The sequence below is a fragment of the Macrobrachium nipponense genome, chromosome 27, assembly GCF_015104395.2.
Source record: "Macrobrachium nipponense isolate FS-2020 chromosome 27, ASM1510439v2, whole genome shotgun sequence".
NCBI classification, from domain to species: Eukaryota; Metazoa; Arthropoda; class Malacostraca; order Decapoda; family Palaemonidae; genus Macrobrachium; species Macrobrachium nipponense.
The window spans coordinates 8,548,026-8,564,888 of record NC_087216.1 but is presented as its reverse complement, the minus strand read 5'-3'; the positions used below and the strand labels follow the sequence as shown (position 1 = coordinate 8,564,888).

The following is a 16,863-nucleotide window of genomic DNA, read 5'->3' as shown; positions in this document are numbered from 1 at the left end:
AAGTATTGCTACCACTATTTACATCAAACATTCCCTAACCACGTTGAAAGTATGCTACAACTATTTACATCAAACATTCCCAACCAGGTTGAAAGTATCGCTATAACTATTTACGTCAAACATTCCCCAACCAGGTTGAAAGTATCGCTATGACTATTTACGTCAAACAGTCCCCAACCAGGTTGAAAGTATCGCTATAACTATTTACGTCAAACATTCCCCAACCAGGTTGAAAGTATCGCTATAACTATTTACGTCAAACATTCCTTAACCAGATGAAAGTATCGCTATAACTATTTACATCAAATATTCCCTAACCATATGAAAATATCGCTATCACTTATTTACAAGATCGCTATCACTTATTTACGTCAAATATTTCCTAACTAGGTGAAAGTATCGATATAAGTATTTACATCAAACATTCCCCAACCAGGTTAAGAGTATTGCTATAACTATTTACATCAAACATTCCCCAACCAGGTTGAAAGTATCACTATAACTATTTACGTCAAACATTCCCAAACCAGGTGAAAGTATCGCTACCACTATTTATGTCAAACATTCCCTAACCTGATTTAAAGTATTGCTACCACTATTTACATCAAACATTCCCTAACCACGTTGAAAGTATGCTTCAACTATTTACATCAAACATTCCCCAACCAGGTTGAAAGTATTGCTATAGCTATTTACGTCAAACATTCCCCAACCAGGTTGAAAGTATCGCTATGACTATTTACGTCAAACAGTCACCAGCCAGGTTGAAAGTATTGCTATAACTATTTACGTCAAACATTCCCCAACCAGGATGAAAGTATCGCTAGAACTACGTATTTACGTCAAACATTCCTTAACCAGATGAAAGTATCGCTATAACTATTTACATCAAACATTCCCCTACCAGGTTGAAAGTATCGCTATAAGTATTTACATCAAAAATTCCCTAACCAGGTGAAAGTATCGCTACCACTATTTATGTCAAACATTCCCTAACCAGGTTGAAAGTATCGCTATACTAACCTTTAAAGTTTAGTACGTCAAACCTTCCCAACCAAGTTGAAAAGTATCCGCTATAAACTATTACGCCAAACATTCCCCAACCTGGTTGAAAGTATCGCCATAACTATTTATGACAAACATTTCCCAACCAAGTGAAAGTATCGCTATAACTATTTATGTCAAACATTCCTTAACCTGATGAAAGTATTGCGATAACTGTTTACGTCAAACATTCCCTAACGAGATGAAAGTATCGCTATAACTATTTATGTCAAACATTCCCTAACCAGATGAAAGTATCTCTGTAACTATTTACGTCAAATATTCCCTAACCATATGAAAAGATCGCTATCACTTATTTACAAGATCGCTATCACTTATTTACGTCAAATATTTCCTAACTAGGTGAAAGTATCGATATAACTATGTACATCAAACATTCCCCAACCAGGTTGAGAGTATCGCTATAACTACCAACCAGGTTGAAAGTATCGCTATAACTATTTACGTCAAACATTCCCAAACCAGGTGACAGTATCGCTACCACTATTTATGTCAAACATTCCCTAACCTGATTAAAGTATTGCTACTACTATTTACTTCAAACATTCCCTAACCACGTTGAAAGTATGCTTCAACTATTTACATCAAACATTCCCCAACCAGGTTGAAAGTATCGCTATAGCTATTTACGTCAAACATTCCCCAACCAGGTTGAAAGTTTCGCTATGACTATTTACGTCAAACAGTCCCCATCCAGGTTGAAAGTATCGCTATAACTATTTACGTCAAACATTCCCCAACCAGGTTGAAAGTATCGCTATAACTATTTACGTCAAACATTCCTTAACAAGATGAAAGTATCGCTATAACTATTTACATCAAACATTCCCCTACCAGGTTGAAAGTATCGCTATAAGTATTTACATAAAAAATTCCCTAACCAGGTGAAAGTATCGCTACCACTATTTACGTTAAACATTCCCTAACCAGATGAAAGTATCGCTACCACTATTTATGTCAAACATTCCCTAACCAGGTTAAAAGTATCGCTATAACTATTTACGTTAAACATTCCCCAACCAGGTTGAAAGTATTGTTATAACTATTTACGTCAAACATTCCCAACCACATTGAAAGTATCACTATAACTATTTACGTCAAACATTCCTTAACCAGATGAAAGTATCGCTACCACTAATTACGTCAAACATTCCCTAACCAGATGAAAGTATCGCTACAACTATTTACGTCAAACATTCCCCAACCAGATGAAAGTACGACTACGAATATTTACGTCAAACATTCCCTAACCAGATGAAAGTATCGCTATAGCTATTTACATCTAAATTCCCCAACCAGATGAAAGTATCGCTACCACTATTTACGTCAAACATTCCTTAACCAGATGAAAGTATCACTATAACTATTTACATCAAACATTCCCCAACCAGGTTGAAAGTATCGCTATAACTATTTACGTCAAACGTTCTCCAACCAAGTTGAAAGTATCGCTATAACTATTTACGCCAAACATTCCCCAACCTGGTTGAAAGTATCGCCATAACTATTTATGACAAACATTTCCCAACCAAGTGAAAGTATCGCTATAACTATTTACGTCAAACATTCCTTAACCAGATGAAAGTATTGCTATAACTATTTACGTCAAACATTCCCTAACGAGATGAAAGTATCGCTATAACTATTTACGTCAAACATTTCCTAACCAGATGAAAGTATCGCTACCACTATTTACGTCAAACATTCCCTAACCAGATGAAAGTATCGCTATATCTATTTACGTCAAACATTTCCTAACCAGATGAAAATATCCCTATAACTATTTACGTCAAGCATTCCTTAACCAGATCAAAAGATCGCTACCACTATTTACGTCAAACATTTCCTAACCAGATGAAAGTATCGCTATATCTATTTACGTCAAACATTCCCTAACCAGATGAAAGTATAGCTATAAGTATTTACGTCAAGCATTCCCTAACCAAATTAAGAAAATATCGCTATTCACCTCAAACGTTCCTTAATCAGGTGGAAGTATCACCCCAAGATAGGTGTTAATTGAACCTTAATCTTTGGACGAGTCATAAACACACGTCGGCAACTTGGCGCACAGACGTAACGAAGAGATAGGATGAAAATTAGATTAATTACTTGTTGGTAGTTCTGGACTAAGCTTCGGCTTAAAGTTCGTTCTGTGCTGGCTGTCGTTGAAGTCTCGCTTAGATACTGTATCCCTCCTACTACTACTACTACTACTACTATACTACTACTACTACTATACTATAATAATAATAACAATAATAATAATAATAATAATAATAATAATAATGATGATGATGAGGATGATGATGATGATGATGATGATGATGATGATGATGATGATGAAGATGATAATAATAATAATGATAAATTAATATTAAAAAAAAATCCACATAGTAGCACGAGTCTTCAAATGGAGAAACAAATCCACTGTTATGTAAATGTACATATATTTAAATGTAAAACTTTAAGGATAGATTCCCGAAAGCTATCGATAAAGTTTTAAATTTAAATATATGTACATTTACATAACTGTGGATTTGTTTCTCCAATAATAATATTATATTATTAATAATACTAAAGAACTTTGTACAGTTGGATTTCTCACAGTGTTACTAGCGTGAATATGCAGTTTGAGATATCGTTTTTTTTTCTCTCGTTGTTAGTTGGGTTATTTATTTATTACAGCGGATTTTTCAAACTCACGTGGCTACGATTATTAAATTCTTTCATGTGTAATATGAAGTTTTACTTTCCGTTGTTTTGCGAAAAATAACGATTTGTTGAAATGTAAGAAAATCTGCGAAAGTAGTGTTTCGATCGAGTCATTTTTCGTGTACCTATTAACCTTATCATTCTCTAATACGTAATAGATTAGCGCTCCTCACCTTGAGAGTTCACCGAGTTGATTGTTGTCTAGAATTTATTTAACATATTCAACAATGGAATCATTTGGAAATTTACCCTTGAAAACTTAGGCCTCCGTAATTGCCCAACTAGGTACTCCTGAAGGTGAAAAGGATTGAAGATGACATCATCGTCAATCTTGACCACGAAGGACACTTCCGGGCAGCTCTTGTTGACCCAGGTGAGCCATGCCATGGTCTTGTAGGTCAGATTTCTGGGTGGAAAAAAAAAAAAGGTAGGCAAGAAGGGTCAAAGTAGAAATGTTTCTTTAGGAATTTATTTCCAAGGTTGAGTGTTGTTTGGATGACGCTGTTATATTTTCTATTTTATGTTCAGTGTTACCTCTCTCTCTCTCTCTCTCTCTCTCTCTCTCTCTCTCTCTCTCTCTCTCTCTCTCTTCAAAACACAGTTAATAAATTACTGCTGACAGTATTGTCTCAGATGAAAGGATTTTCCCTTTCTCTCTCTCTCTCTCTCTCTCTCTCTCTCTCTCTCTCTCTCTCTCTCTCTCTCTCTCAAGTGAAATTTCCCATAACAGACTGACTCTAGTATTAGAGGACACTCACTTGTAAGAGTCGATGAAATTGTATTGAATGATGTCGTTGTGGAGCTTAACTTCGGCTTCGACGTCTTCCTGCAGTTTCTTGTCCAGAGTTGCTCCCACGACGAATACCGTCCTGCGAAGAATTCGTCCAATGTTACTGAGAAAAGGAGGCTCGTATCCGAAAGTATACGTCCAGAAACTAATATTCGTATTTTTGTATACGTGAGGATTTGTACTTATATATATATTCGATTTGTTGTAAATCCAACTCCCTTACTGAGTAACCTTCGCTATATATGATTTAAAGCCAAAACCTCTTTTAATATCTTAAGAGACTTTCAGCCTCCAAGATGCAAGATTTGTCCTGCCAACCTCCCCTCCCCCCCCCCCCCCCTCTCTCTCTCTCTCTCCTCTCTCTCTCCCTCTCGTCTCTCTCTCTCTCTCTCTCTCTCTCTCTCTCTCTCTCGATGGAAACTCAACTTCATCATACACCACTTGCGGATTTTAATGTAAATCGAACCGTAATTTCATAGGAAACAGTAGAAGCTATTAATTTGTGTTGCAGTCATTGCCAGCTGACTTGCCTTCCTGTCTCATTATACTGCGAAATCTTCTTATCTGTTTTACACCTGCGCAAACCCACACATATTTGTCCTCTCGCCGCTTGTATATCATGGCTGTACCGCACAGTTGTATGTTCTCTTTCCTCGTAAATCATGAATGCATGACACAGGTATGCGGGATTTTTCCTCGTGATAGGCGGTATTTTGCCGTAGCAGGTGTGCTGTCACAGAACTCAAGAGTCGTACATCTGTTAACAACAAGTGTACAGCACTGGCATCATCACGAGAATAAAGACTCATCTCGTCTCAGCGGATACAAGGAAATCTGCAAATACAAGGTAATCTGGAGGAGAGGCAGTGTCTGTGTTTTTCCTTCTCTTACCTCAAACTGACTCGGGAGTAGAGAGAAGGACTCGCCCAAGTTCTCCTGATGTCATCTCTTCTGTCCCTGTTCGGAACTGCGGAGGGGACAACAGCCAGCATCAAGGGAGACGTGGAGTTGCAGATGTCGACGTGTTGCAGGTCCTCCTGCCAGGTGATGCTCGAAGGAACGGGATTCACGACTGGACCATCCAGCTCCAGCTCTCTGTTCTTGTAGATGAACCTGAGGGAGTTCAATCCTAATGTAAAATGGAATTTGTGTCTTAAAAATCCACAGTTATAGGGTAAACTTTAACTATATTACTCGGTCAAATACAAAAGCAAGGGCTTTCGTACACCCTTTTGTATTTGACAAAGTAATATAGTTTACTGTATAATTGTGGATTTTTAAGGCACAAACTGTTTATCGCGAGATTGTGATTTTCTTAGCATAAATTGTAATGTGAAAAGATGATGTGGCAAAACAGAACCGTAAGCTTCTTGTATACGTTGAATTTTAAAAATTTCCCGAATCCTTCACATTTTTTTTTTTTTTTTTTTATAGAATTGTCTATACAAAGCCTTGGATCCGAATACAAGAATATGAAGTAATTTTGGTGTCCGCAGCGGGATTCGGACCTGCATCCAAAGTATCAGAAAGAGTTCACGTTGCCACATGGTCAAGTCGGCAACGTGACTTCGTTCTGATACTTGATAATACGGTGCTACGTCAGAATTTCCTCATATTCTTGCATTCGGATCTCAGGCTTTGTATTGTCAAGATTATCCAAAAAGTGTAGAGAACTCGGGAAGTTTGAGGACTTTGTAGTAGATTCTGTATACGCATTTGATACGTATTTTGATGGACCGTAAGGGTTCTATAGGAGGGCCTCTGAGGTTAAACAGAAAGGAGAAGGATTGGATAATTGATATTCAAAATTTCTTTTTGTTTAAAAAATATACGCAAAGGTACATAAAAATAAGTAGTCTTTACAGTTTCTTAATATTGACGAGTGGTTCAAAAGCAGCTGAGAGAATCTTGTAGGTTAATCTTAAATGCTTAAAATTGTATCATTATGAGTAGACGAGCAAGCAAACCTGGAATACACCCAAACCTAGTTACTGTGTGTCATTTCCAGGTGTCTGTGTCCTCTGATTACTGTCTCTGTGTTTTCTCACAGCGTTAGAACTTGAAGTGTATGGTACGGTTCAGCCACCAAAATTTTAGCTTTAACCTCAAAATGGAGAAAAGCTTTATACCATAAATTTGGTGAGGATAACCTCAGAATGAGATGCTTATTAACAACTGGGGTTTGTTCTTGCATCCAGAAGACTTGATTAAGGATAGACCCACCATACACTCTAGGCAGAAAGTGATTTGCATTTTTCGTTGTAGATTATGTAGAAGTATGTGGCAACTTACAACTCGTGTAGAAGTGCGTTGCAACAGCCATAGTTCAGTGGGCGTGGCCTGTGACTCGGGTTCAGTTAAAAAGAGTTGACATTTCAATATGCAAATTGTTCGACTGCCTGTGGTCATTAACTGATGCAAGGGTCTCCTTTTAATCTGGACTGGCAAAACTCTGAAGCCTCCGGTGTTCAGCAGATTCAGAGTAAAAAAAAAAAAAAAAAATTTAATCTTGTGATTCTTGAAACTTACGATGTATCACTCAAATAACTTACTTGAACCTATCCTTGAATGGTCTATCCGAAAGCACCTTTTGCCAAGTTGTCTTAGAGAGCGTTGACGCGTGGGACATCTCACTGGCATTGAGTTTTGCCCGAAAGTGAGTGATGGGTATCGTCCAGGTCCCATTGGACGTGTCATTGAATATGCAGAATTTTTCGTAGGCCGAATTGGCGGGCTTTCTACTCATTAATTCACTGCAGTTTATCTCGAAGAGTAACGGGAGCTGGCTGGGAAATGGAGACAGGACAAGATAGAGATTTAAATTTAATGTCATTACTTCACAATGGTCACTTTATATGTGTGTGTATATATATATATATATGGATATATTATATATATATATATATATATATATAAATAAAGATATATGCCACGAAGGGAAAATAAACGAAAGAGTAACTGCGAGACCTTTCGACGTTTCCACGTCCTTTACTGCGGCATGGTTTTTGGTCAGTTAAAGGACGTGGAAACGTCGAAAGGTCTCGCAGTTACTCCTTCGTTCATTTTTTTCCTTCGTGGCATATATCTTTATTTATGGATTTATCACGTTTCTAACTTTCGTGATTCAGTTAACATATATGTATATATATATATATATATATGTGTGTGTGTGTATGTGTGTGGTGCGCGCGTGCGCACATACATATATAAATATATATACATACGTATATATTATATGTGTGTGTGTGTAATTGTAATACCCACGTTTGCCTATTAAATTTACGAATGTGTATATATTTTTGTATATATATGTATATATTTATCATATATATACAGATCTATATAGAATACATATATATATATATATATATATATATATATATATATGTGTGTGTGTGTGTGTGTGTGTAATATATATATATATATATATATATATATATATATATATATATATGTAACGGGGTATTATTCTCGTTTTTATTTGGTAACGTGGAACCCCGGGCGTCAGGCAAACTGACAAACAATTCTCTTTCTCTCTCTCTCTCTCTCTCTCTCTCTCTCTCTCTCCATTCTAACAGGTAATCAAATTGAGAGGCAAAGTTATATAAAAAATAACTATTTATTTAACAATGGAAAGATATTGAATGAAGTCTTACTAACTAACTTAACTCAGTTAACCCCCCAACATTAAAATGTCTAAAACAGTAATTTGTCACACCAATTGTCTATTCTCCCATATGGGACTCTCTGTCCCCTTAGGACTCTTGGTCCCCCCTTTGCCAGAATCGTCTGTTTCAAAGACACGAGAAACACACTCGTTAGCACACATAAGTTTCAAGACAAAGTTAAAGATTAAATATTCTTACAAACGTCAAACAGACAACAAGCCACCCCTTTGGCTAAAGTAATTCGACACACACCCATGCAGCCGGAATATCTCACTCACTGATAAATAAAAACTCTTTGGCATCCGTCATCGTGGCTTTGCCTTCCTCCCACGAATCTTTGTGCAAGTCTTCCATAGACTTGATTAATGATACCATTAAGAATAGAAGAGGCCCACACGCACATACGAATGCACACTTCGTTAACGCCCCTTGTTACAGGCTACATCCAGTTTCCCTAAGGCACTTTGAACAAAGACCCATGAACTGACGAACATTGACTCGCCTAACTATGCAGTTTCATATCACGCCACCACAGAAATCATTTATCAGCTTTTCTCGGGTCGTTGCTTCGGCTCTGTTCTCCACATTCCAAAAAGGTCACAGCGCATCACATTATGCTATTAAATATATAGTTAATTATAACCCTAGGACTTACATATATATATATATATGTGTGTGTGTGTATGTATGTAGAGAGAGAGAGAGAGAGAGAGCAGTTCAGTAGTACAATCCTCTCAGTTAACGTCCTTTCAGACAAATATATACTACTATGAGATTCAGGGCTTCTGTAACACGGTTTTTTGGCAATGACTTTTTATCTATGCATTTCATAGATATAACGCTTATTCAGAATACACATTATATCTACACATAAATTTTGACTGTATTCTGCATTACGTAGGTTGAATGAATTTGGTACTTATAATGTAAAAGTGACCTTTTTTGAAGACGGGCCAACTTACTCAGAGATAAGGTTTCGAACGCACTCGTTACGTAACTTATGACAGCATTTTTTCCCTCTTTCTCGATGGATGATTGGCTATACGTAACGAAGGCTATACCTCTGGCAACAATGACAAAAATTTAAATACAAGCAAAGCAGTACACCTTTAAGAACTCTGAATCCTCTCCACTGATAATTGTCATAAGGAACAAACCAACAAAATATGTTAATAAATACAAGAACACTTTGATTATTAGTCTAACTCCCAAAATAAGTGTCCTAAGAAATTATAATCTACTTTACAGGTCACAATCAGATTGACAAGATGTAGGGAATAGTTGGTAATTTTCAAAGACATAGTAGACAAGCTTGATTTGATAACTGCTGTATCCATTGTCAAGCAATTTTTTATTTATCGGCTATATACCTATTTACTAAAAAAAAAAAAAAAAAAAAAAAAAAAAAAAAAAAAAAAAAAGACGGCATCGTATTTTGACTTTTTCCTTCAGCAATAATTATAGTCAGAATGATGACGTCATGAGGCTCCACCCACTTTGGCCTCGTTATAATTCAGGATAACAATGAAGGCTATCATGGCCATTTTTGTATTAGAAAATCTAACTTCTGGCTATAAAAACTCATTTCTCTAGTAGTTGTAAGAAGTGCTAAATGATCCTCAGGGATCCCAGCAGTTGGCCTAAACGTTTAATTCATGTATATTGCTGCTATTACTAATTTTGCGGCACTACTGCTACAGTAGTATTACTACGCTAGCACGGATACCCCACCCACATCTATGTATCGTTCCGCCATTCATAAAGTCTTTATACCCAACATGGTCGTACAGACTAAAGAAGACGAAAAATAAATAATATCGGATGATTCGTTGGTCTGCTGGAGATTTTAGCACATATAAGCTTGTATTTACTTTGGATAAAAATCTTATTTTAACAAAAATAGTTATATAAAGACTGTTTACATACAATCTCTCTCTCTCTCTCTCTCTCTCTTGGCGGCATAGTGAATAGTTAATGGAAATGTTCGAAATCCTGAATGACATTACATTATAATCACGCTACGCCAAATACAAATCAGACCATAAACATTGGATTTAAACTAGAAACTGAATAATTACCTATTCAGACTATAGTGAGTATGGCCACGGGCTTTCTCTTGACTGTATAAAGTTAAAGTTGCAAGTCGTAAGACAAATGCAGTTTTGCAACCACGGGGGGGGGGGACAATTCCAAATCCTGTTAGCCATTCTTGACTACTATGGGTTTCAGAGCCGATGGAATAAGGTGAATGGATTTCTGTCTAGTGGATGGGCTGGGCAACATTTCGTAAAACGAAGTTTACCTTGCTTACGTAATGAATGTTTTTCGACTCTTGGCTTGCAATCATTGGCCATGGCGTCGGCTAGATCATTTTTACTCTATAAAAATTAAAACTATCGGGTTTAGGTTATTGATAATGCTGACAAAATTTGTGTGTAGTTGTAAAATATACATATGTCAACTTTCAGCTACCTCCGATGCTTTGATAAGGAGCAAAATCCATAAAACCGTGTTACAGAGGCCCTGAATTTCATAGTAGTACTGCCCCGGTTTTGTGATAAACTGATTCACTTACCTAGCCGTGGTGTCTGAATGGAAGTAACGAAGCCCCGTTGGAATTCTCGAGAAGTAAAGCAGTCCCTGGAAGGAAACGATCACCGCCAATAGCAGCAACATCTGGTCCTTCGATGCCAAGGGGAATGGAGCTGTCGGAGGAGTCATCAGAGAAAGTATTATGATTATCATTTATTTGTAATATGTTACCCTCCAAACCCCAATGCTTGAGGGACGTGTTTAGAGGTGAGGGGTGAAAAGGAGAGCGAGTTGAAAGTTAGAAGATTTATAGGTAGATGGAAACGGATTAGGAGAGGAAGCACAGCTGTAATCCACTTCCCGTTTTCTCTTCCCCCCCCTCCTCGGTTAGAGGAGTAGGGCGGCTAGGTAGAAGAAAACGGATTACAAGAGGAAGCACAGCTGTAATTCCCCCTCCCCTCTCTCCGTTTTCTTCCCCCCGCCTCTTAGGTGAGTGCTTGTGAAAGGAATAATTATATCGCTACTACAATTTCATTATAACACCTACACGTACAACATGAAGTGTGAGATGACTGGCAAGTCTTTAACATCTTGACGTTTATGAGAGACGAACACGTATATGTGTACCCGTAAGTCATAGTCATACTTTTTAAGCATAAATTGTTCTTCATAATGAAATCCATAATTCATAATGGATCCTTTTTTTTTCTTTTTTTTCAAAGTAACGGACATCGATAGAACGTGCCAGGTATATTTTCAGTATGTCAGATGGAAGAACCTTAGATCAAGTGGATCTGTATGCGTGCAGTGGAACGAAACAGCATGATGTTTCAGTTATTGAAAATAATTGAAGCTTCGGGGTAAAGAAAGCCACAGGTTGAAGGATTTATGAAGCGTGACTGAAAGCAGGTTAAGTGAATGGCCCTTTCATAGTATAATACCAACCAAGTACGGTTTGAATGCTGAAACGTAACGTGGATTTCTGGAGTGTGGCAATTTTCAGCATTTTAAAGCGAAACCCAGGCTTTCAACGAAATTGCCCGAAATTTAGGAAAGAAAGCCGAAACCAGGCATTTTTCAACGAATTGCCTCGAAATTTCATCGGAAGCGAAAGCCAAAAGGCATTTCCCGAAACTGCCCCGGAATTTCAAGGCAGAAAGCGAAACCAGGCATTTCACGAACTGCCCGAAATTTCAGGCAGAAAGCGAAACCGGGCATTTCACGAACTGCCCGAAATTTCAGGCAGAAAGCGAAACCAGGCATATCACGAACTGCCTGAAATTTCAGGCAGATAGCGAAATGCACTTAAGGGACACTTCATATCCCAGGGGCTATAGTCCTAAACACGTTGACACAGTGTAGGCGAGTCACTGTATAGGTACCTAAGAGCATTTTGCTATCTGCCTGAATTGTCTGGCAGATCACGAAGTACCTGGTTGTGCTTTCTGCCTGTAACATGTTTGTGTGTGTGTATCTATATTATATTTACAATCACGCGGATAACCACAGGTGGCTCAGCACGCCTGATCAGTGAAGTTCATAACTTTGATGTTTTAACCTGAGTCATAATGCCGTTCAGTCGCCATATGTAACAAAAACATCTGTTTTTAAAGTCGGAAATTCTCTCTCTCTCTCTCTCTCTCTCTCTCTCTCTATGAGATGCGAGGTGGAATATGAGAATCCTGCATTGTAATTATCACGTGATTTTCGCACATTACGTTATTGCATATGCGGTTCTTAAGACCATGTGATGAGTATTTTCGTATTGTATGAATTAATACTCGATTATTATTCAGTCATACGATGTTGATTTTTGTTTTCGTGCATCCTCTTTATTGTTTTTTTTTTTTTTTTTTTTTTTTTTTTTTTTTTTTTTTTTTTTTTTGTCACGAGCCCTTGTTAAGTGGTGGTTTTTATCAGTGTTTATTACTTAAACATATTCTGGGGTGTTATAGATATAAATTCGTTTTATTATTTCAAGCAATTAATAGCAATTATCATTAAATGATATATGCATTGGGAATTTAAAATAGTTGATACCAATTATAATATTTGTTGGTTTTCTATTCAACCCATACCATAGCTCATTAATACTCTATGAAAAGGGAAAGTTATTGCCGCATATGTTAGTTTGAAACATATGCATTACTAATGAATGAAAATATTTTAATTTCGTTCAAAGCCAGCGATCCATCCTTGTATCTGTGTTAATGTTTACCAGTTCCACATATCTTTACATTTCCGATCCTATCATATCACAAACCTTTGACCTTAACAGGACATTGTTTCCTGTCATTCTCACTTGAATTCCCATAGAAAAGTCAATTTTTATCTCAGTCTTTTGCGCTCACTTTGTTCCCTTTCTTGCTATACTTATTTTGTGGTGTGCCTCCTCCCACAGTCTGCCATAATTGATATATAGTAATCCCTAATACTTATCGAATCACTCGTTTCCAGTCTTCCACCCACTATCCATTTTAACATTCAGGTGTTCAATAACGATAACAACCCAACTATGACTGTACGGTACTCGCTTGTTCCTATTTTCGTGTTGCAGAATCTTTCAAACTCTCTACTAGTTTTTGCAGTTTCTCATGATTATCCCTAAACAGCATTGTATCGGTAGCAAATGTCTTTCACTCCACATTGTATTCACTTTTCACGTACATCTGCTGTCCTTTCCCTCCTTGACCTCTTGCATCACACCATCCATAAAGGCACGAAGAGTCATGGGGACATGACAAACCTTTGCCGCAGACCAACTTTTACACCAAACCAGTCACTCTGTGTTTGTCCAAGTATTGTATCACTCTTCATTTCCATCACATGAATATTTAATCGTTCAGATGAGCTTATCTTCTACATCATAATATATTCTCAGCATCCCTCCTAGTGCCTCTCTGTTAATGATACCATGAGCTTTCCTTAGGCCCAGACTTTCGCTCAAACTTCTCTCACATTGCTGTTTCGTAACAGACGCAGCGTCCATGGCCGTCTTTTTTTCGTGTCTCAGCTCACTCTGTTATATCCTTGTCAGTCCTTCTGACATCTGTTATACTTTTTCCATCAAAATCCTAACAAGAAATCTCCCTGTCATCCATATTGGTATTTTGGCGTGCCTCTTTGTTTCTTGCAGTTGCATCTCTCACCTGTACTCTTATACAAGTGTTTCCCAGCCAGGTGTGCTAGCACACAATTGGGTGCTGAAATTAATTATTCCGAGTGCTGGGAAGCACGATGTCAACAGAATAAAATCCAGTGATCAAACAGTAGCCTTCAATTCTCTTTCTTTTATCCCTAGTAATAATGTATCGGTTAGGGAGTGATGGACTGACTTGGCCTGAACTAGGGTGGGGGTTGGGGGAGGGTGGTGGTAGGATTCAGAAAAGGTTGGGAAACACTTCTTTACACAGTGGAACCTTTCCCTCGTGCCAATATACATTACCAGGTCTGGTCAGCCATTCAGTGACTATCACCTATAATCCCATGAACTCTTGATGTCTCTCCTGTCTTCAGTTTTTTAATTGCCCTCCGTACAATCTGAATAGTACGTTCCACAAGCTTTCTGGGACTTGCGTATTACCTTTCTGTACTTGAATCATTTACCTCTAACTCTTTTCTGTCTTTCTCATTCAACAAATCTTGAAAATGCTCATTCCATCGACCCAGGACTGCATTCGCTTCAGGGAGCGTCTTTTCAGTTGTGCATTTTATTTTATCTTTGCATTACTTGAATAAATAAATTAATTATATGTATATATATATATATATATATATATATATATATCTATATATATATATATATAATATATATATATATATATATATATTAGAGAGAGAGAGAGAGAGAGAGAGAGAGAGAGAGAGAGAGAGAGAGAGAGCGCCAAGCAAACACTGCCGGATAAGAATTCCGACACCTGTAGCCTAGCTTAATCTGCTTTCTGAATTTTTTTTTTTTTTTATCGATAGCTTAAACAAGATAGTTTGGTGGTGCTCTAATTACTGTCTCCCTTTAACATCTTCGAACAGACGTCGCGCTGGATTTACTTGCTAGCGAAAGAGGTTTACGTCCATCTTGTAGTCTTTGGTTCCCTTCCCCACTCCTGCATCGCGAACCTCATGAATAATTACAGCGATACGTGAATGTGTGTCTGTGGGTATACGTAACCGCGTGAATGAATATACGGATACTTTCATTCTTTAGACGACAAGAATTTGAATAATCATGAAAAATCCAAGAACAGTTAAGAGAATTATTTTGAAAATCACGTAATGGACAACATTTGTTTAAAAAAAAAAAAAAGAGGAGTAGCCAAGAAAATAGGGAATGGACGAGAATTATCTTAGAAGATTAAGCAGGGTTGCCGCGAAATCTGCACATCACCGAGACACTAGCTCCGCACCGGGAGGTGTAGCGGTGATTACCAAGCAATGTTATTGTGCTACACCAACTAGACGAAATAGTCACCCTGGTTATATTATATTAACCGTATCTTTACCAGTATATGAGTTGGGTTTACTTATTAAACATTTTTAGAGTTAGAATATCCCCTTTCCGAAATTCAGTTGCTTCATATCTTTTGCAACATTACGTAACTTCAATGATAGTAAAATTTAGAATCGAACGAGGTACGCGGACAGTGTTCTGTCTTGAAGCTGATTTATTACATTCTATATATCTATATATATATATATATATATATATATATATATATATATATATATATATATATATATAGATATATATATCTCATTTCAAAATTTCCGGATCATAAAAGGTGGCATATAGACCTACGTGTTTCATATCGTTTTTGTCAGTTTACAATGCTTATGACATTGATTTTAAGCCTAGACCTATGTTATATATTAATATATTAGGTTGTTTATTATCATTATTACTTCAGCAAGGGTTTTGATTTAACATACAGCATATTACCTAAAGTGACAGATGTGACTTAATAAAGAAAAGAAAGAATAAACTACTTATGAATATCGAAGGATTTATGGAGCTTGTCAACTAACACTGTGGAGAACGCAAAGAAATGAATGAACAGCAACCGTTTTTAGTAAAGAAATACATTTCAGTGCAGTTTTTTTTTGTAACTTCCATTTTTTTGCTGAAAACTTTATGAATCAATTTACTTGCCCGTGTTCACTTTGTAGCCTAATTTACGCATCAAATCATATTATATAACAATCATAACTATAAAACAGTAATTATATACATAAAAACCTATAAACAGTAATTATGTCTATATATATATATAAATCAGATTATCTTATTAATAAATACCTAATATATACATATATATACCATATATAATATATATACTGTTTTATAGTTATGATTGTTATATTATGATTTGATGCGTAAATTAGGATACTAAGTGTTGAAGGTAAGTCCCCGCTGTAGGCATTACTTAAGACTCTTGACAGCGTCTCTTCTGCCCCCAGGTAAAACCCCTTTCATACCTTTTACTCTACCTCCGTTCAAATTCTCATTCTTCCATCTTTCTTTCCACCCTCTCCTAACAACTGATTCGTAGTTCAACTGCGAGGTTTTCCTCCTGTTACACCTTTCAAATCTTTTTATTCTCAGTTTTCATTCCAGCCTTTGGCCTAAATGCCTATATAATCAACATTGAAGGACGGACGTGCAAGTTAGTGGAACACTTGGATAGATCAGATTACGTGAAAAAGAAACAGATAAAAGTCCTCACAACCGGCAATGTACTATGCAAGTACCGTGAGATTTGGGGGGGTTATTTCAGCCGATCGTATCGCTCCTCGGATCGTGCTGAATCTGTCGTATGGACGGATGCCTCCCGCGTCATAAAATCCCTCCAACCACGATAGATGAATGACGAGGGAGTGCCGCTCTAGAGACGCGTTTGGGACTCGTTTGCCCATGTGATGTCGTGACGTCAAGGAAATCGGTCGAAGCGACAATTTACTGATGTAAGCATGGGGATAATTGCCTTTGTTACACTCGGAAATGAAGAGTTTGCCTTGAATATAAACCTCACATTTTTTTTCTTTTTTTTCTTTTTCACAGATGAACAGGTACTCATCTCTCTTATCGTTGATGGACGC

General features: G+C 37.1%; 1 protein-coding gene across 2 annotated transcripts in view; it reads right to left on the bottom strand.

The window, feature by feature from the left end:
* Nucleotides 1–16,863, bottom strand: part of LOC135200796 (beta-1,3-galactosyltransferase 5-like) — a 35,590-nt gene that overhangs the window by 7,068 nt on the left and 11,659 nt on the right. For both annotated transcript variants that reach the window (XM_064229443.1, XM_064229444.1), the window contains exons 2-6: nt 10,814–10,943; nt 7,123–7,356; nt 5,462–5,683; nt 4,539–4,649; nt 4,030–4,186 (exon numbers count right to left, since the gene is read on the bottom strand). In XM_064229443.1, coding sequence (XP_064085513.1) covers nt 4,030–4,186; nt 4,539–4,649; nt 5,462–5,683; nt 7,123–7,356; nt 10,814–10,943 — 854 coding nt within the window. The remainder of the gene's footprint in view (nt 1–4,029; nt 4,187–4,538; nt 4,650–5,461; nt 5,684–7,122; nt 7,357–10,813; nt 10,944–16,863) is intronic.